At 40.2% G+C, this 20,504-nt stretch overlaps 2 protein-coding genes across 2 annotated transcripts in view; one reads left to right on the top strand and one right to left on the bottom strand.

The window, feature by feature from the left end:
- Positions 1-11,719, top strand: part of LOC101850208 — a gene marked incomplete in the record, with an annotated part of 84,734 nt that extends 73,015 nt beyond the window's left edge. The window contains 10 exon segments of the mRNA XM_035972629.1: positions 128-364; positions 1,301-1,477; positions 1,943-2,015; positions 2,424-2,681; positions 3,466-3,641; positions 4,257-4,389; positions 4,745-4,836; positions 5,293-5,439; positions 5,776-5,876; positions 8,572-11,719. Of these exon segments, the coding sequence (XP_035828522.1) occupies positions 128-364; positions 1,301-1,477; positions 1,943-2,015; positions 2,424-2,681; positions 3,466-3,641; positions 4,257-4,389; positions 4,745-4,836; positions 5,293-5,439; positions 5,776-5,876; positions 8,572-8,791 (1,614 nt within the window).
- Positions 11,720-12,655: 936 nt separating this feature from the next.
- LOC101849966 lies at positions 12,656-14,945 on the bottom strand (the record flags this gene model as incomplete). Its single annotated transcript, XM_005109343.2, is given in 2 exon segments — positions 12,656-13,415; positions 14,711-14,945. Coding segments are annotated over 2 exon segments (384 nt in total), but the record flags the coding sequence as incomplete, so codon positions are not given.
- Between the last annotated feature and the right edge of the window lie 5,559 nt (positions 14,946-20,504).

Raw genomic sequence — 20,504 nt, 5'->3', positions numbered from 1 at the left:
GGGTTGTATATTTGTTTTCGGGGGGAGGGTTCACCTCCAGGTGAGCATTCATTTTAAAATGTGATGTTTTGGTGTACACGTTATTTTAGTGAATGTTTTACTACAAAAATTCTTTACATTTGCACAGGTGAGCCGACTGATTCTTCTCTCTGGTGGTAACCCCAACACAAAGACAGACTACCTGGCGAACGCCCCGGTCCTGTGTGTAGCGGCCAGGGAGGGTTTCGCCGACATGGTCTCACTGCTCATGGAGTTTGGTGCTGACCCTAACGCGGCCTCAGACACGGGAATGACCGCTCTGTGCCACGCAGCTGCCGCCGGACACAGGGAGGTCATGCGGATGTTGTGTCTGCAGAATGCAAGGGTGAGTGTTTTTTCTTTCGTTTTCTTTCATTTACATTTAAGATATAAACAATGTTATAAATGTCTATCTAGCTTTTTAAAACTGCCTGTATCCCTATAGCTGTGAGCCAGACCCTATCCCCAAACTGGTCCGCCTGGGATAAAATGTACACTGGAAACTGTGTTTACTACGCAGGGCATTACTGATTATTATTTTGAAGATCTTTCTGAATTAGATGCTTGTAATAACGAGAAATAACATGATCATATGAATGTTACTGATGTAAGGAGCTCAGGAAGAGGGGCATGTGGTAGCATCAGGAGCTCAGGACGTACAGGGTTAATGCAGTAAATGGCCATTTTTGTGTTGATATACTTTCTTTACATTTCCATATCTCTCTGAATGGTCTCTTCTGTGGATGGAGTCACTGCTGTAGTGCTCAGTGTCGTAAGTGATATATATAGATGGCCAGTACGTTTGAAGTGGAAATGTTTTAATTACAGTACATTGTCCTTTAAAAGAAATTGTGGAGTGCACAGTTAGCTTAGTTGGTATCATGCTGGATGTCGGAGCAGATGACCCTGGTTCTATTTCTTAATGGTGGATCTGTACTAGAGTTGTTAAAACAATGACCTGTTACAGTCATTCTAAATACATCCTTTGCTTCCAGGAGAAGAGGGAGAAAAAAATAACTAATGTACTTGTTTCTTTTCTGGAACTGACAGGTAGAGAAGCTAATTGTGGGTCGTTGGCAGGTGGACTGGTGCGGTTTTACTACTCTTTTTTTTTCTTACATATATCAATTTCTCTCCTCCACCTTTTTTCGCGTTTTCAATTCACTTGTAACACCTCTAATCATTAGCATTTATTGACCAAATTGTGTTGCAAATGACGTAAAACACTTACTAAAACAAAAAACAGTTTATGAGAGAACTTGTCCTTTTTTCCCCCTCTCAGCTCTCGGCCCAGGATAACCAGAGCCAGTGTGCGGCCGTCCATGCGGTCATCCATGGTCAGCTGGACTCTCTCATCTTCATGCTGCAGCTCAACTGGCCGGTGGTCACTGGTGAACCAACCCGAGACGAGGCCATCACACAGTGCTTTACCGCAGCCGCTGCCACCGGCAACAGACAGGTCAGTGAGAAGTCTGGAGGAACAAAACCTATATCTTGGGGGGGGGGGGGGGGGGGGGGGGGGTGTGGGTTGGGGTTGTTTTTGGGTGGGGGGTGGTCGCTTTGCTTACTAACAGTTTTGAGTTATTTTTTTCAACAAATTAGAGTAAAGGCTTTTGTATAATGGATGGGACTGTATGATAAACCCAAGTTCCCTAAACTATGGTCCACAAGACGTCCTTTGCTTGTTTTCACTTGAAATGTAGTTGCTTTTTTTTCTCTCCATGTAGCTGTATCACCCATGCTAAGGGTCACACCAAACCAAAAGTTTGACTTCTGATTATCCACCATCATACAAGGGTGGCATCTTTATACTTACTGATCTTTGTGTCCAGTTATCTTAAAAATGATTTATCAGTGTCTAAGGACATTAAGCTTGTACAAAAACGAACGAAACAGGTTTAACTTTTGCCACCTGTGTCCACAGATCCTGGAGTACCTGCACCAGGCATACAGTGGGTCCAGGCTCAATCTCATCGACTCACTCCTTGCTGAGACAGGTAAGTGCGGGCGCCTGAAATCAGTTAACTGACTACTCGTAAAAGGGAAATAAAGAAGAGAGATGAGAGTATTAAAGTGTACAGAAAGAGAAGGAGAGAGAGACTGTGGTTAGAGTGAGAGAAAGAGTTAGAAAATAAAACAAATTACATTAAATTCTTTTAATGACAAATCATGATTTATTGTGTAAAATGAGCGAAGAAGAAGAGGAAGAAATTAACCTGTTAAAGACAATTATCTGAAAAAATTACCACTTGCCCCCTTGCCTTTTGTTATATATAGCCTACATATTTTTATGAGACTGCCCAGGACTATGACAACCATTCCTGTCCTTGACAATTGGAGGCCGCCTTGAACTATTTCGACCCTATTTGGTTGGTTAAGTTACTGTATTTGATTGTTATTCCCAGCTTTAACTGCCGCCTGTCTCCATGGGAGGAAAGACGCTGTTCACTTCCTGTTGGAGTCGGGAGCTGACGTGACCTTGGCCAACAGCAAGTCGTTCACCCCGCTGCTGTGTGCCGTAAAGTCCGGGCGCTGGGAGATCGCCGACACGCTATTGGCCACTGGTGCTGAGCTGGAGACGCCTGATAAATATGGCCGCACACCACTGATGATAGCAGCTGGAGAGGGTCATATCGGAGTGCTCAACTTGCTGCTGGACAAAAGTGAGTTATTTTATGATGATAATGGTAGTGAAAAATTTCAGTCACCTGGCACTGAGAAATGTGGTATGGCGCGGGGGAATCAGGCGCCCGTCAATATTTGAGCATTTGGAGTAATTGGTATCTGAAAGCTGTTTCATTTGCCTTGCTTCTAATGAACTAAATATCCATCTATCTTGAGTAGAAGTGAAAATATTTTCGATTGAAGGAGGGGATGTCACCTGGTTTCAGAGGTGAGATAAGTGAGAAAATGGCCGCCAAAGTTTGATAACTTCAAAAGCTAAAGAGTAATTCAAAACTGATAAATGACGTATTGTGTGCCTTTAATCAATGTTTTTCAGTAAAATTCACATGGAAATGTGTTTTTATATGGATTTAAAAGGGGTTGAGCCTAAAAATAAAAATTCAATAAAATCTTCCAAACTGGCAGAAAAATGTCTTTTTCTCTGATTTCGTTATTTTGACGAGCGCCTGATTTCACCACGCTGGCTCACAAATGATCTTTGGTTGAGCTTAGTAGTAAGTTCTAATTTTGTATGTAGCTTGTCTTCAGAATGAGTTTTACAGCCTCACAGTCTAATTGAGAGTTCTACCTGGATTGTTTGATCTTTTATGGTCATGAAAAAGTCTAGACCAGAGTATGTTGTAACCTTTTTTTTCTTGGGATTTTTTTTTTCTCGCTATCATTTGTAGGATAAAATGTCCCAATGTGATTCTGCTCTATGTGGGAAGTCTATAACTATAAGTGACAGAAATAACATTTTGTTTGTCATGTTGTTTATCTCAGATGCCAACCTGACCAGTGTGGACAAGGAGGGGCTGTCAGCACTCTGCTGGTCATGTCTGCGTGGTCACCTGCTGTGTGTGGAGTCACTGGTCAAACGAGGGTCAAATGTCCATCACACAGACAACAGTGGACGAAGCCCGCTGCACCTGGCTGCCTTCTATGGTGATGCTAACATTGTAAGGGAACCCTTTTGTCCTTTTTTAAAAAAGACACATACATACATATATATATATATATAGAGAGAGAGAGAGAGAGAGAGAGAGAGAGAGAGAGAGAGATAAAGTTGCAAGGGTCATGTAAATAGACAGTATTACTGTTCTGAAATTTAACTGAATTTTTAGTGAATGGTTGGAGAGTACCTTCTTTTCTTTCCATCTGTCATTTATTCTGTCTCTCTTTCTCTCTTCCTATTTTGTGCTCTAAAATTATGCTTGTGTAAAGTAAATGGACACAGTCTAGAAGTTACAGACAGTTTATTTCTCACTTGTACTATATATTCAATGATATGTTCATCAGTCATGTATACATTTTTAAATTTCACATCTATTGATTAGAAAGTGTGAAAAATGTTTTGTTTCATATCCAAAAGTATGAAAATTACAATTGTAGAAATGTATGTGAGATTGGTTTTGTATCTGGCTCTGTGTACTTTCAGAGATGTGTTTGGAGTTAAGCTTCATATCTAGCAAGTACTTTTGACTTTTGACATCCATACTTATATTGTACTTGTACCTTGTAGCAACAAGTGTTGAAGAAATAAGTTTGAAACCTCCTTCCCTGGTTTATTTCAGGTCCAGTTTCTGATGGAGCATGGTGCCCAGATTGAGCACACCGACATGAGCGGGATGAGAGCTCTGGACCGAGCGATAGCCTGCCGCAACACAGCGGTCATTGTGTGCTTCCTGAGGAAGGGCGCAAAACTGGGTGGGTATTTCTGGATTTTAGGGATGTTTGAGGGGATGATTGGATGTTTAAATGGGTGTTAGAAAGGTGCTGCTATTAGGACTCCTTTCCATTCCCTGTATTGGTTTTGTTTACCTATCTCGTTTTTTGTCTGTTCTAAATGTTCTAATATATTGTGTAGATATTTTGTTCTCATCATTAAAACTTTGATTTAAGAAACTTTACAATTTCATCTGTTGCTTGTGTATTTTGAATGTGTCTTTTAATTTAGTTCAGATTGATGATCTGACAAGAAATGTTTTACTTAATGTTCAAAAAGTTTTAAAACTTTGACAAATAGTGATCAAGCAAAGAACTGTTTTTGTGTTGTCCTCAGGCCCAGACACTTGGGCGATGGCAGCTGGCAAGACAGACGTACTGCTGTTGTTACTCAACAAGCTGATGGAGGATGGAAATATTCTCTACAAGGTACCTTTTGTCAGAAAAACCTTCATTGCTTTGATAGATGTTATTTGTTTTTACCGCTTGTATCGTATATGTATCATAACGCAGTGGAATCAGGCGCTCGTAAATTTTTGGGCATAGAGTTAGGAATATCGTCTTGAAGTTTGTTTATTTGCTGTGTCATTTTTTAAAGACATTTTATGGTACTTAATGTTTATTATCGTTTAACCTTTTGTTATGCCACTTGACAGGGTAGATGTTGATCATAATATTAATCTGTTTCGAAACTGAAATATGCAAACCAAGGTCAATTTGACAACCGTACTGAAGAACAATGTGATATTTTGTTATAGTGAATTTGTAATTTATAATAAGTATAGTATAGCCAAATCATGGAAACTGGGGGAAGATGATACCTGCAAAGTTTACCCCATATGTTCTTTTTTCCTCATTCATTATTTCTTTTTCTCGTTTCTTCAGAAAAATCGCATCAAAGAGGCCAGTCAGAGATATCAGTACGCCTTGAAAAAGTTCCCGCGAGACAACAGCCCAGAAGAGGCTCAGACGTTCCGCGACCTCAAGCTCAACTTTTATCTCAACCTGTCCCGGTGTAAACGGAAAATGAACGTAAGCTTTTGTGTTGACTTCTAAAAGATGAAATAACACACTCTTGCTCTGTACTCATACACATACTCTCATAAATATGCAAACACTGAAGCTTTCATGGGAGTCCACTAATTCGGGATTTGCAAGACATCAGGATTTGCAAGACATCACCTAACAAAATAACGATTTTCTTTTCATTACGATAGAATTATATTCCCCTCTGGGACAATAAAGTATCATATTATCTATCTTATTCTCACCCTCACATCAAAATTATCAGCCCACAAAAATTCAGTTTGAACATACAGCCATCTTTTCTTCCTTTAAACATTATTCTTTCTCTCTTGACTCTACAAGGACTTGCAAACTGCCATGGACCTAGCCACCAAAGCACTGGACATGAGGCCGAACTGTTTTGAAGCCTACTATGCAAGAGCGCGTGCGAAGAGAGACGACAGGTATGTGAAATGTAGTGACACTGGGTGTAGTGACTGTCGAAAGGAATTATAATATGATGGTCTTAGTATTATTTTATCATCATAGCAGTAGTGGCAGTCGTGTAGCCTACACCTTTTCCGGATAATATTTGTAGGCCTGTACGAAAAGCCTTTCTGGGAGGGAGGGTACATAATGCTTGCTTCACAGTTTCAAATCAACTGAAGTACTGTGTGCCGAGCAATTGAAACAGATGATGTTGGAAAAAAATTAGAGAAAGTAACCTCGGAAAGGAAAGATGAGCGGGTTTTGATAGTCAAAATCCACCAGATTACAGTTTCGACGAAATAAAAACAGGTCTTTGAATGCACCTTGCATTTATCGTTACTGATGTGGCTACAAGCCGAGAGTTCAGAGAGACGAGAGAGAGTGAGACGAGAGAAAGAGATGAGAGAGAGAGAACGAGAGAGACGAGTGATACCACTTTAATTACTCTCTCAAAACTAAATTTTAAGGTCATGACAGCCGAATTGACTAAATGAGGGGTGTTTTACATGGAGATTTCTTACAGTATAAAAACCAAGGAATAAGATAAGGATGCACTGCGTGAACTTTATTTGGGGAAGTTTTCAAGACTTTCCTAGGAAGTCCCTAATCTCTTGGAGTGCCTTACAGTTTGAAAGTGGCGCCCACACTATCGCCATTTTCTCAAATAATCTCAACAGATAATTTGCGTAAAGTCATATGTGAGGCTGCGCTTGTCAAAATTATGAAATCTGAGAAATTGGCATTTTTATACCAGTTTGGGACATTTTTTCGAAATTTTTTTTTTTTTTGGCTCAACACCTTGTATGTTAACTCATTCGCTACGTATTATTTTCGGCTTGTGGACGAATTCTTTTCGGGAGGGCGAAATGAGATGATGACTAGTGCGCAGTTCGCAGGTCTTTGGGGCCATAAATTCAAATAAATATCAACATATTATATACCAACATTTTCAGTATGGTTTGTAGAATACACCTGCATTATTTATTTGCGTATTTTTTCAACTTTGGTTCCTGTAAGAGGCGATTAAGCAACACAATTGTGATTGGATGCAGATAAAATTGGAAAATAAAAAATTTATAATCTCAGGTGAAACTAAAAAAACATGTTTGCACCTAGTCAAATGATACCTCAAAATAACCATAAATGTATATAGAACAGGAAAATATTGAAAAATGTGCAGTTATTTACATACATTCCATAATATTTGTACATTTGGATCATAACATCCGATATTGAAAAAAAATAATTTTTAAAATAATTTTGAAAAAAGGATCACAAACAGAAAAAAATACGCGTAACTTATATGGAATTATTCAGAATTGCACTTGGAATAAACCTCTATACATGTCTTGAGTGGTACTTTTTGATTAATTTCACCCAAAAGTAGTGATTTTGGGGAGAAAAAAATATTTTGACTATTTAGATCTAGGCCTAGATCTAGCACTCAAAAATAGTGATTTCTCAATTACAGTGCACCGTCCAATAGTATCAATATTATAAAGAAGAGTCCTACACTTCTTTAGTGAGCAAAATAATGATACATTTTGTTGTGTAAAAGTACTAAGACTGGTGTCTGGGCTATAATTTGGGCTTCGCGATAAAACAGAGTCGAATAAACTACGAAATCATGTTTCAAAACTGAATCAAAACTTCCGATTTTCGGTGGAAACGCTTGACCCGGAAGTCAACATTATATTATGACCTTTCTTTTAATATGGATAAGTGGATTGGAATAGAAACCAAGCTAAAATTGAACGTCGGTTCTCGAGCCGCCGGGGGCGGCTTAACGTACTGACGGCACTTGAGCCGCGCCGCCCCCCACGGCTCGGCGTAGCGAATGAGTTAATTCAAAAACACTTAGATCTATGTGTGGATATTATCGAAAAACATTGATCAAAGGCACAAAAATGTAAATTTGCAGTTTCCAAGGATTCTTAACCTGTGGAAGTCACTGAACTTTGGCAGGCATTTTCTCGATAATTTTACTTCTGAAACCTGGCAACCCCACCTCCTTCAATCGCAAATATCTCGACTTCTATTCAGTGGCGTCGCGTGGGTTGCAGATTAGGTGGTGCATAATTGGAAAGTGAAGAAATGGGTGATAAGCTTCAATCTAGTAGCTACTATTAAGATTTTTAGAGAAAGTCAATTAGAATCTGCAAGATATCCCGTAATCTACATCTATCGATATTTACAACTGTATCTATATGAAACCGCATAAAAGCTGCAATAAAATGGAACAATACTAACAATTCATTACACTCACAATCTGAGAAGATTTAAAGATTTCGAATTACTTCGTGCAGCTACACAATAGAGGGAGACAACCGTTTCGATACCCATTCTTCATTGAGTTACTGTAGACTGTACTAGTGTAGTGGATAGGTCGCGGATACTTGGATAAAAATTTTAGCTTGCACTAAATTGGTGCTGTGAAGAGCACCAATTGCGCCACGCCACTGCTTCTATTCAAGATAAATTAAAGTTTTTTTCTTGGAAAGCAAGGCTAATAAACAACCTTTATGATGACACCAAAAATTGACGAACGCCTGATTCCATCGTGTTGTATAGTCATGCATTTACTAAGGAATTTATGGGATTCAAGCACCCTTTTTAAGACTGATATCATAACTCAATGAATAAATTTGTTTTACACAATACTCATTTCAGACAATACTCTGCTGCCGAGCAAGACCTGCTAGAAGCGTTGAGACTGGCACCGAAGAACCGCGAACTTCAACGCCTGCTGACCCGAGTCAAGGAGGAGTGCCGGGAGCAGATGACTCGCTACGAGAGCGGAGCTGTTGCGCCTGAGATGGACAGAATCTCGGAGGATGAAGATTACTCTCTGGCCATCGACAACACAGTGACGGATGAGACAGCGTTATGACATAATGCCAGCAGGAGGTGGGGGAGGGACCAAGTCTGAGTTGTGGAGAGATTGATTAGTTCATGGGTCAAGTTGTTAACATTGTTGGGCCGAGTTTGTTAACCTTCAACCCTTATTTGCTTTTTGGTGTAGTATATTAACAAGAGTCGCCGACTAGAGGCAAAACGTGTTTGAATGTGAGAGCCGATATTAGCAACAAGTGTGTACACTGTCTGCTTTTTTATTTTGAGAAAACTGTAGGACAGGTGTTGTTTAAAAGAAAGCTAACATGTCTGAGAGGTATCAATCCTTTTCAATGTTTAAGGAAGAGTCAGCTCCGTGTCTGAAATATAATTGTAGAGGAGACAAGTTCAAAACATTTAGTTAGGGAAGGATTTTTTAAACTTGCAGCCCTAGTCTCTGCTAGTGTGTGATGACTGTCTTTGTTAAGAGGGTTAGAGAACTTGGGGAAAAAAAATTTCTGTTGCTGTAAAATATACCCTACACCCCCTCTCTCTACCTCCTGCTGCTGACTTGCTGTGCATTTACTGATCAGATATTTCCAGAGTGCTCACTGTCTGTGATTATAGTATACACCTAGCTGTAAAAGAATTGAAGAGTCTCATAGAGAGTGGCAATGTCTGTGGTCTTTATGTATTGGGCTCTTTGTCTTGCACTCAAAAATGTGAATTTGGTTACTTGATTGGGAGGATTTTTATTTTTTTTTGAGCCTCTCCGTAATTCTACAAGGGTGTTTGTCTTAATTGTGGGGGGGAGGTGTGACACATTTACCGTCTATCTCACATTGAGGTGTTCTGTGGATAAATCGCCGAGGTGCGTTCTTTTTTCTAACCATTTTCCTGCTGCTGCTTCCCCAGTGGCCCAGGTGGGGATTAGCACGTTGACCAAATGATAAGACTGGTACATGAAAGACCTTTTCTGTAATTGAATTCTTTTCTGTTCGAGAGTGGGATTCTGCCCATTTGTCGTCAGATTTATTTAACTCATCCAGACTAACTGGAAATTTTGTGTTCGTTCACCTGTCCACCAAAGCAGAAATGATTTGATAGCAATTCTGTAGTATGTTCTCCAACATGAGCTACTCTGATGACACTTTCTCTACATTGTTGTTTTGTGCGTAGACATTGCCAAATTTGATTTAATGCATTTTTAGCTCTCTGACTGGTGAGTCACCCGACCGGACTAAAAAGATGCATGCCATTCAAATGGACCCATCTTTTCACGTATTACTAAACTTTAAAAAACACGAAAAACCCTATTTCAACTTTCGATTTCCCAAGAGAGACATGGTCAGTTCCTGGTTTGATGGACAAGCTCGCTTGATTTCCAAATAAGAAAATGTGTTATTTACGTTGTTTTAATGTAGTGAGCGTTATTTTAAAGACAAAATACAGAGGCAAACTGTATGATAGTAGTAATTAATACATTTTTGCGCAATTGAAATATAAAAAAAGTTTTTTTTTTTTTTTAATGGAATAGAGGCCTTTGGCCTGGTATTAAAAACTATAATTTAGTGAAAAATGGAAAATGAGACTCCTGTGATCTTGTCCTGCTGCCTTTTTGCCGTCTTTCTTTGATAACTTCTCTTGTTATCCCCACTGAGGTTTGTGAATGTACAGATGGTGAGAGAGATTTAAGTGGGTGTGTGTGTGTGTGTGTGTGTGTGTGTGGAGAGAGAGAGAAGGGGGTGAGAGAGAGACAGGGTGGGAAATGCACTTACTTTTGACATACTAAATAGCAGAGCTTGTGTGCAGAAAAAAGAGAATGTGTGTATGCTCAACTTCACTTGTTTTGCAGCCTGCTGTGTAATTAGATCTATTGTGCTTTTTTTTTAACTTGTATATTTTTACTATTTTTGTTAAAGATAGTGATCTTTTGTTAAGCAAAAATCTGGTGCTTTCTTGTGATTTTCGTTTTATTTTCTTTCTGCCAGTACGACTGACTTTCATTACTCGGTTTCCTATAACTCAGATCTGTATTTTGTATTCATTGAGGGAGAGATAAGTAACAGAGGAAGATTCTCAGGAATCTGCCTCCCTTCCTACCCATGTCATAAATACTCAGTTGTTTCTTCCTTTTGTTCCTGCCTCCTTAATTGGTCAAACTAGTGTCAAAAGTAAATTGTCTGTATGTATAGGTACTGTCGTGCAGGCAATTTGGTCCTTTTTTCAACAATTTTGAAAGGTCTCACCACTTTATTAAACACAATAGCAAGACATCGTAAAAATATTTTTATTACAAAAATCCTCATGAAAATTAAGTAAAGAAAATGTGCACAACAAATCTTTCTTGGAACACACCTAAAAAAGCTGATATTTATCCTCTAGTGTCCTTTGCAAATTTGATGAAATCACCCTTCGAACCCACAGAATGAAGTTTCTGGTTTTCTCTGTTGCCATTCCTGTCAGTCACAGTCCTTTGATATGACAATGTTATACGACAGTGTACATAGGTCTATGGTGTCCTTTTTTTAAACATAATTTTATGTTTTCATTTCATGTATCTCTGTACAAATATCTTCAGTTGGATCATCATGATTATCGTTGTTCGTCTTCAGTCAGTCTTGAAGTCAAATCACGCACATTCCCTATATAATATATATGTTACCGTTTCGTTTTGTATAAAGCTATTTAAATTCTCATTCTATTACAGTACAATTCTTGTTTTTTCTATTGTATCAGAGAGTCCTGTAACATAAGTCACCATTCACTATATAATTATAGAAAGCTCATAATAGTTTCTTGAATAAGTTTTTTCTCTCTCTCTCTCTCTCTCTCTACTTATATATATATAATATTATATATAGATTTTAGTTCCTGAGTTTTTTTCCCCCCCTTGAATGAAGACGGATGTGAGATCTTTTTACTGTCCAGCTGTGTCACAAAGTAGAACAACATGAATAAAGATCCTAGGCCTACAATTCATTAAGAAACTTGTTTTTCTTCTGCTTTTTTCATCATCGTTGTCCCCACAGTAATTCTTATCTAATGACTTACAACTTATACAGAGTAGAACCTGCTCTAAATGACGCCTCGACTGTCCAAGACAATCACCTGTACAAATGACTACTTCTTACTCTCCGAGGGGGCTCTTCTGGTCTAGAGGTTAAGATGTTTGTCTCTCATTCAATAGGTCTTGGTTTCGAAACCTGACAGCAACTGAAAGTTTTCTACTCTAAAATGTTCTCCTTTTATCTCTAGTACTCCTTGGCTCCTTCCTGCTGTCTTTCAGCCTCACCACTGATCTTTTGGTAGAAAAGATCTAAAACCTCGCCTTCTCGGATAGGGGCGAAAAATCTCGGAGGTCCCATGTGCAAGTTGTGCTCATTAAAGATGCCTTAGTGGTCAAAAAATCTATACTAGTAGTAGTAGGCTTCGGCCGCCACCGGGGCAAAATTCAAAATTTTTACCAAATTGAAAATACATGTTAATGTATCCAGCGTACTCGTATGACCTTATGCAGTTGTGAGCACCGTAAAACAGCAAAACAAAGACTACTCTCCCCATTGTATTTTATAGGAGACCCCAGTTCGGTTCTTGTGTAGGGAGAATTTTTATCTAGCATCTCGGTCTTTTTGCTGGGATGCTGTATCCCTCTTATCCCCCTACATTACCTAAAAATTGTGTGGATAGGGGCAAAAAAACACGAAGGCCATTTTTAAAAAAAATGAAAGATTGAGCAGCAACTGTATACTTTTGCATTCTAGTTCCAGTTGACATAATTAAATATATCTTCTGTGGATCTTTGTGTCACTATTATTTTGAGAGTACAAAACGGACAACAATGCATAGTATCTCTGTCTCTCTACCCCCCCCCCCCCCCTGCAAAAAAAAAAATTAATTAAAATCCCGGCCATGCTTACAAACATACTTAATGAATACAACATCCATCATATAGAACACTCATGCATGGTAATCTTTGTCCTCTTTCTCACAATCCTGAAAATAAGGCATCTATGGTGTACAGATATAAGGCTCTTGGCTTTTACATGCAGAAGACCGTTCGATCCACTTTTTACCAAGCATCTCTGGCTGCTTATTGAGATACTTTTTCTATTGAGATACTTTCTCCTGTCTGTCTCAGATTGGCCCTGACTGGCATGATTGGGTGATCTGAATCGTGTCTATGGCGGTGTTAAACATGATTCTGGTTCAGTCCATCAATCTGTTTCCTTCGATTCAGAGTCCTACACGGTGGTCATTCATCCTCTGTTTCCTTTAGTCCCGCCTCCCATACAGGGGCCTTCCTCTCCATCTGTGTCCTTTGGTTCTGTTTCCTTTGGTCCAGCCTCCTACACTGCGGCCACCCTCTCCATCTGTTTCCTTTGGTCCAGCCTCCTACACTGCGGCCACCCTCTCCATCTGTTTCCTTTGGTCCAGCCTCCTACACTGCGGCCACCCTCTCCATCTGTTTCCTTTGGTCCAGCCTCCTACACTGCGGCCACCCTCTTCATCTGTTTCCTTTGGTCCAGCCTCCTACACTGCGGCCACCCTCTCCATCTGTTTCCTTTGGTCCAGCCTCCTAAACAGAGGCTCTGTCAGGAAGACCAGACTGGACACTGTCAACATGGCGCTAATGTAGTAGAACGGAGCGTCGAATTCACCTGTAGCCTCCTCTAGGCCACCTGACGACAGTTCAACGAAACATGATAATGTCATACTTTCATCTACGGAACGGTAACGAGTTTGTTATAGTTTTAGTGATAGATTTGCAGCACTTTGAACACAATTAGGTCAATAGAGTGCCGATGATTAGAGGCGTCGCATGAGAGCAGCAAACAATAGGACAGAAGTAGCAAAGTTTAGGTTATGTTTGTTTTAGTAGAGGTTTTACAGCGCTCGCAACTGCATAAGGTCATATGAGCGCCAAGGGGTGGATGTTAACAGAGAAGTCCTTGCAGGGAATCAGACTGCTTCGACTATCAAGGCATCCCGGAAATAGCGGGTCTCAAGAGTGGGACAAACATACAAAAGAAGTAGAGGAAAATGACGATAGTAAGGATTAGAAAAGAAAAAGCAGCTGTTCCCTGCTGTTGTTCAGGAATATGAGCATGCCATTGTTGGATCAGCCCATTTAAAATTCTACTGTGCATTAGAACGAGAAATGCCCCCCCCCCCCTCCCCCCAGCCTTTGGGAATGACGGACACTTCAGTCAGTGGCACCGCCGCGGGAGGTTAAGAGAAGCACATCGACAAAATCACGGTCATTTAGTGCAGGGTAAAAACAGAAGGAAAGAAAAGAAGAAGGACCTACAAGTGGCGCCTTTCAATTGCCCAATAATAATTCATTTGCTCGTTTAAAAACACGTCGACACAAGGTCAGGCAATCAGTACAGGGAAACGCAACATAGACAGAAACAGAAGAGGGAAAGAAAAGAGGTAGGACTTGTTATTGTGGCAGCCGCCCGGCTGGGAACAGTGCACAAAAAATATGGCACCAACGTCTGATCTGTTCCCGTGAGAATAAGAAACAAATCACGAGCAATACACCAAAACAACTAAGCGACAGTGAAGAAGTAAGGCCTCCAAACACCCGAACGTCAAATAAGTAACACATGTACATGTACGTACATAGAAAAGTAAGAAAGTACAGGTCGAATAATAATTATAATATAATATGTAAATTATAGGCCTACAATGTGTGCAAATTTGTTTTAGAATACGTGTAACGGCACTTGCAACACATAATTTTAAGTGCCTAAGATTAGAGGTGTTACAAGAGATTAACAAAAACAGAAAAGGATGAGGGGGGATAGCTACAATAGATATTTGATATATATTTTAAAAAAATATGAAAGAGCGAACCACACCAGAGCACGTATCAACCAATTAATTAAGATGATGCATACAAATAATCCTATAAATAAAATGAAATAAAATGAAATGAAACTTTTAGAATTTAAAACACACTCCAACTGACCAATGATGAGGTGGCTGAGAGCTATGGTGAGAGTCATCACCACCATGCTGACGGACAGAGCCTTGGCCAGCCGCTCCACGCCCAGGTAGTCAATGAGGATGACGGACTGCAGGTTGTGGCGCGCTCCGCCGAACAGGCCCTGCAGACAGGCCAGGACCATCATCGACGAGTGGTCGGTGAAGTAGTGCGCGAACTGGCACGCGATCGCCAGCACGCCCATACTGATGGACACCATCTGCAGAGTGGAAAATGTACATGTTATACGCTCCACTTCAACTGTTTTGATGACCCCCGGGGCGGTGCTACTGACTGAAATGTCCTAAGGCCATTCCCAAAAGGGAGACATTTTGCCATAGTTCTTATGCTCAGTTGAATTGTAAATGGGCTGATTCATCAACGTCATGCTCATAACTGTGCCTGAACGGCATACGGGGAACTGCTGCTTTTTCTTTCCTAATCTTTACAAGTTACTATTGTCATTTTCCTCTACTTTTTAGTATGTTTGTCACTCTCTTGTGACCCGTTATTTCCGGGATGCCTTAATAGTCGAAGCAGACGTTGTGCTGTTGAAGCTTGAGAGGTGAGCGAGTAAGCCTGACTTCCTGTATGGACTTCTCTGTTGACATCCACCCCTTGGCGCTCATATGACCTTATGCAGTTTCGAGCGCCGTAAAAACTCTACTGAAACTAACAGTTTTGATCTCGCAGCCCGCTGGCTAGGTGAAGACCCCAGGGTGATATTGTATAGCCCCTACTTTATCAATTTAGCAGAGCTAATGTAAGATTTATTTTTGTTTTGTCTGTCTGTTTGATTATATGAACTTATTTTGTTGCTAGTGCCGTAAAACTCTTTATAAAAGTGCCGAAGATTAGAGGTGTTACAAGACGGTAACAAACACAAAAAAGGAAGAAAGGTGAGGACGATAGATGTTTGATGGGAAAGAAGAGCCAAACCACACCAGAGCACTCCCCAAAAACTCACTATATCACCACCAGTAAGGTGACGTCAAATGTGGCTGGGTGTGTAAGGCGAAGAGTTGCGGCCAGGTATCTAACAGCCTGTGTTCTGAAAAAAAACTTTATGTTCTGAACTGGAATTGATAAAGATTGAGTAGATTAAATCAGTTTGTACCTTTTAATACTTGACACCTTTTTTGTAGAAAACTTGATGCAGCCCAGGCTCTCCCAGACTCTACCTTCAACGGCCCCCGCGTAATTTAAGCCCCAAGATTTAGATCATTTAAGAGACTGATTTTGACCCTGCCTGGCTGAGAGGGATAAAACATCCCGGTAAAAAGACCGAGATACTGGATAAAAGGTCTCCCCAAACGGAAATCAACTAAGGCCTTCTTAACACAGTTCAACTTTAGCCTATAATGCAAAGCATTTCCTTAACAAACAGTGTGTTGTATAAGACCAATAAAAGATTGATAAAAGGGGTTGTTTGGTTGTTTGTATGTGGAGTTTTCTGTAATGATTACGAGAACGGGGAAAAGAGGACGCTAGACACAATTTGTTCCCAGATTCAGTACTTTTGGCATGGGCATAAGCGCTCTTTGAACCAGCCAAAAACAATAGAGGGGCATTGTCAAGTGTTTTTTACGGATCTTGGTGGCTTACGACATGTCCGTAAGAGTAAGGTCTCTGTAAAAAAATTTTCAAGGAATGAATACGATCCCCAGTCCATTCTGCAAGAGATCCTTACAAAAATGGCTGCAGTACACAGACAATTGTTCACTTGATGTCCCTTCGGTGAATAATGCTCGTAAAATATAGGAATGAGATCATCATCCTTCCATCCTGTGTATAAAGAGGAATATTAAAAATACATGATGTAACTGTCGAAGGGCGAGTTTTGAATCTAAACGAATATACTTTTGAAATGACCAATATGCCCACAGTTTATTAGAACATAGCCTATTCATAAATGCAATAAGAACCGTCCCGGGTATTCCACCGTCGCAAGTGACGGTACTTCTCTCTTCAAAGATAAGAGTCGTGAGAAAATAGAATGGAAAACAGTGTATGATGAAAAAAAACAACAACAGACTCCACCTTTATGTTAATATGGCGTATTGAACATACAACATAAAATTTAACCCCACTTAAAAATAAAACAAAAACAAAGACATCGTTCATGGTCTGTGCGAAACTCGTCTAAATACCATTACATGGAAGACATTTCAGAACATCTTCCCCACTTATCACAAAATGAAAATGAAAGAATGGCCAAATTGTGAGTATTGCGGGGTGCATGACTTCATTGAACATTTTTTCTTTCATTGTGGGAAGGTAATACCCCATTTGGAAGGAAAAAGAAAGGGAATTACAAGCTAATCTAGAGATTAATAGGAAATTGAGATAGGAGGTAGTATTGTTAAGAGACATCGTATTGACCTTTACCAGCAAGCAGCATCTTAAACACATAAACTTGGCCATAGCGAGGGAAGTCGACTGTGTCTAAATCTAAGTTTGGCTCGACCAGGAATATAATAGAGCTCTACAAACCAGACTGCTACATTCGGAGACCACGGGCAGATTGCTTTTCGATAAAAAAGAATAACTTCTCTTTCCTACCCTTTAATACTTTTGCTTATCGTCGGCCTGGGATAAAACCGTCTAACCCACAAAATATCAAAAAACGTTTTATTTGCCCTATCGATAGTAAATTGTCCATTTCATATGCTCACTCAAAGACAGATCTGAATTTTGTCTAGAAATGTCTTTAAAACATTAGAAATAAAACCGTATAACCCGGCACCCATCGGATTTTAGCCCGATAATTCCTACTATCCCACCTGCGAGGGACGGAATGAGTGTTGGCTGTTTTTATCGCGCTAACAATGAGGGGCCACTTGCTACGTCACCAACTAATCCCGGTTTCGACTCCTCTCCGGACTTAGTTTGACATCAGATTCAGACCTGTAATAGTCCAGAATTTGCTCACATAACCGTGGGAGCTCTCCAAAAAGGAATATTTTTGTAATATTTCTTGTTGATTTCACTGGGGAGTTATATAGATCTGGTTGTTTCCTCTTTTTTATTCGTTTTAATGCTGCTGATAACGTTATTAATGACTAAAACTCCCCACTGTTCCCACAGAACTGTTTATCTCGTGACAATTCCGGTATTTGAAATGCATCTTTATGGATTTTGTTTTATATGAAACTATGTTTTCTGTCCGCGTGTTTTTCTTTGTCTTTGTACTCGAAATTCACCGATTGTGAAGGCATTTTCCCCTATTCGGACTACTGTCTCTTCTCCTAATCATTTTTCCTTCACAATTGACTGGACGAAGTAGATAGCATTTCCTCCTTTACTCACTCAAAAAAATAATAAAATTATGGGACCTGTCCAGCACACCGTCTGCCCCCAACGATCGTTGATTTTTAAAGCGCTTTTTCTTTTTCTTTTTTTCATTTGCTGTGTTTATTGCAGTCATTACCTTCTGAAACATCGTTCGACTTTCTTTGAAAGTTCACTTCGTTTGTGTTTTGAGTAGAATATTTTCTCAGTGTCATAACCTAATGCTTTATCTTTATATCAAACCTTAGCTTACATAACGCTATAACATTCAATAAGATGATGCCACTCTTGCTGCGTCACCTCTTACCCTCAGCGCAGTGGAAAGTGATCAACGTGACCAGTCTAATGTCCCATCAGCTGATAATACAACAGTTATGTCACCTTTGATCTCTGCGAAAAGGACACGGCATGAAAACGATTGGAAGGGTAACAAAAGGAAGAGGTTGAAAGAACTGGGGATGCCTCTACACGTCATGTCAAGGCACAAAGCGAGCAGGGTGTGAACTTTGCAGGTGTAAACTGGTTGGTACAAAATGCAATGACATCACTGGTCACTCTCTTTGAAAGATAAGAGCGCCTACGTATATGCCACGATAAACATGATAGACAAAAAGAGATCTTACACACGGGGAAAACCCAAGGAGAAATTACAGCCACTTACAAGAGTCAATGGTCAAAGAACACCTGTTTGTAAAACAATCTTCAAGAACACCACAGGCCTGACCCACTGGTTTATTTGAAGTGTCTTCTTCGAAAAAACAACAACCAAGAGGTCCATCACGCCCATCATGAGAGAGCCAAGGATGACAAGTTGTTCCATAAAGAGGAATATTTTGACAAACTTTCGAAGATATCCTCCTGTCTACAGATGACAATCCAGAAAACGTCAGATCTGCATCAAGTATACATGGAGAACTTTGCAGAGAGAGTGAAAGCCACATTGCGCTATCAAGTGTTCTGCCAAAAGTTCAAGAAAAACAATTTGGGTTTACTTTCAACCAAGAAAGACCAGTGCGACATTTGTACAAAGTTCAAATCTGGAAACCTCACAGAAACAGAACACACAGCTCAAATATGAATATGAGGAAAGCTGCCGCTAGACCAGAGAAGGAGAAGGACAGGGAGGCTGCGTGTGTCCTTTGTATGGAGATCCAGTGCGTCCTTCTGGCCTCATCACTAAAGACTTCCACCTTATATAAAACAAAACTGGCTGTACTCAATGTTACGACTTAGGATCTTGCCACCAGAGACGCCAGATGATATGTCTGGTATGAAAGTGAAGTTGGTCTGGGCTTCAACAGTTTTCATCTTGTCTGACTCACTAACTGATATTGCAAGTGACTGACTTCAACCACTTCATCATCTGCAGTGATTGGCGCAACTACTAAAACAGAAAGTCACCCTGGTGAGTGCAATGGCCTCGCTGGCCAAAGAGCTTGACATCACAGTTGAGCAGAAATTCTCCCCAAGGGCCATACCCAAATGGAAGTGGATTCAGTCCATGGCACTATTGAGCGATCGCTAACAAACGCACTGATGTACATCTCAATGGACTACGTGAACATCATGCTCAAGGCCAGACGCATCCCCAGGCCTTATGAAGTTATGTACCTGGACCACAGCTTTTTCAAGGATTTCGCAAAGGTCGGAGAGCACTAAACAATCCGTCCAGGGAGAAAAGCAGGCGATCCTACTGTCACTGACTTGCAGGCATCAAAGTACACTCCAGTCTTTAAAATCCAGTACAATCTGAACTTTGATGATGGATGGCAGGCGCTGCAAGGACCAAGAAAGCTGAACACCATGTGTATGACGGTTACTGCTGGACAGATTGAAGATAACTGCCAACCAGTATAAACATCTACTTGAGTTGAAGGCCGTTGTACCACGATGCTACCACAATTACCATGAAACTTTGCCTCAGTAAGAAGTTTTGAAAGCGAACAAGCCAAATTCGATTATAGTAGAGTCTTTCAAAACAATGGTAACTTTTGTCGTATTGCCTTGTTGTAGCCATAGGACACAGAGTGAGACAGACATGCTCTTCTGTCGTCGAGAAAACTCAATAAAGTAGTAGTTGTCAAGCCGCGCACTTGGAAAAAGCTGGCGCATTCTTTGGAACTCACAAAGTCTTTTTGTATGATAATGATATATCATTATGTAACCAACTTTTCTCAAACCATTGCTGAGGTAGCAGAGCTTTTGTGTGGCTTTCTGCTTTCATTTCTTTCTTAGTATTACTTTTTCCCCAGGCCTTTGAATGGCCACCCAGTGCCAATAGTACCGTGTCGGACACGGTCATAGATTCTAAAGGCCTACTGCTGCTGCTGCTGCTACTACTGTTGTTTTTGTTGTTGTTGTAGTTGTTGTTGTAGTTGTTGCTGTAGCTGTTCTCCCTTACCCTTCCAACCTCCTGCTCTTCTATTTTAAATGTAATTAATATACCCATTGCTATGTTCTGCTTCTTCTACTTCTATTAAAGGTTAAA

The sequence above is a fragment of the Aplysia californica genome, unplaced genomic scaffold (assembly GCF_000002075.1).
Source record: "Aplysia californica isolate F4 #8 unplaced genomic scaffold, AplCal3.0 scaffold00768, whole genome shotgun sequence".
NCBI classification, from domain to species: Eukaryota; Metazoa; Mollusca; class Gastropoda; order Aplysiida; family Aplysiidae; genus Aplysia; species Aplysia californica.
This window is presented reverse-complemented; position numbering and strand designations above follow the sequence as displayed.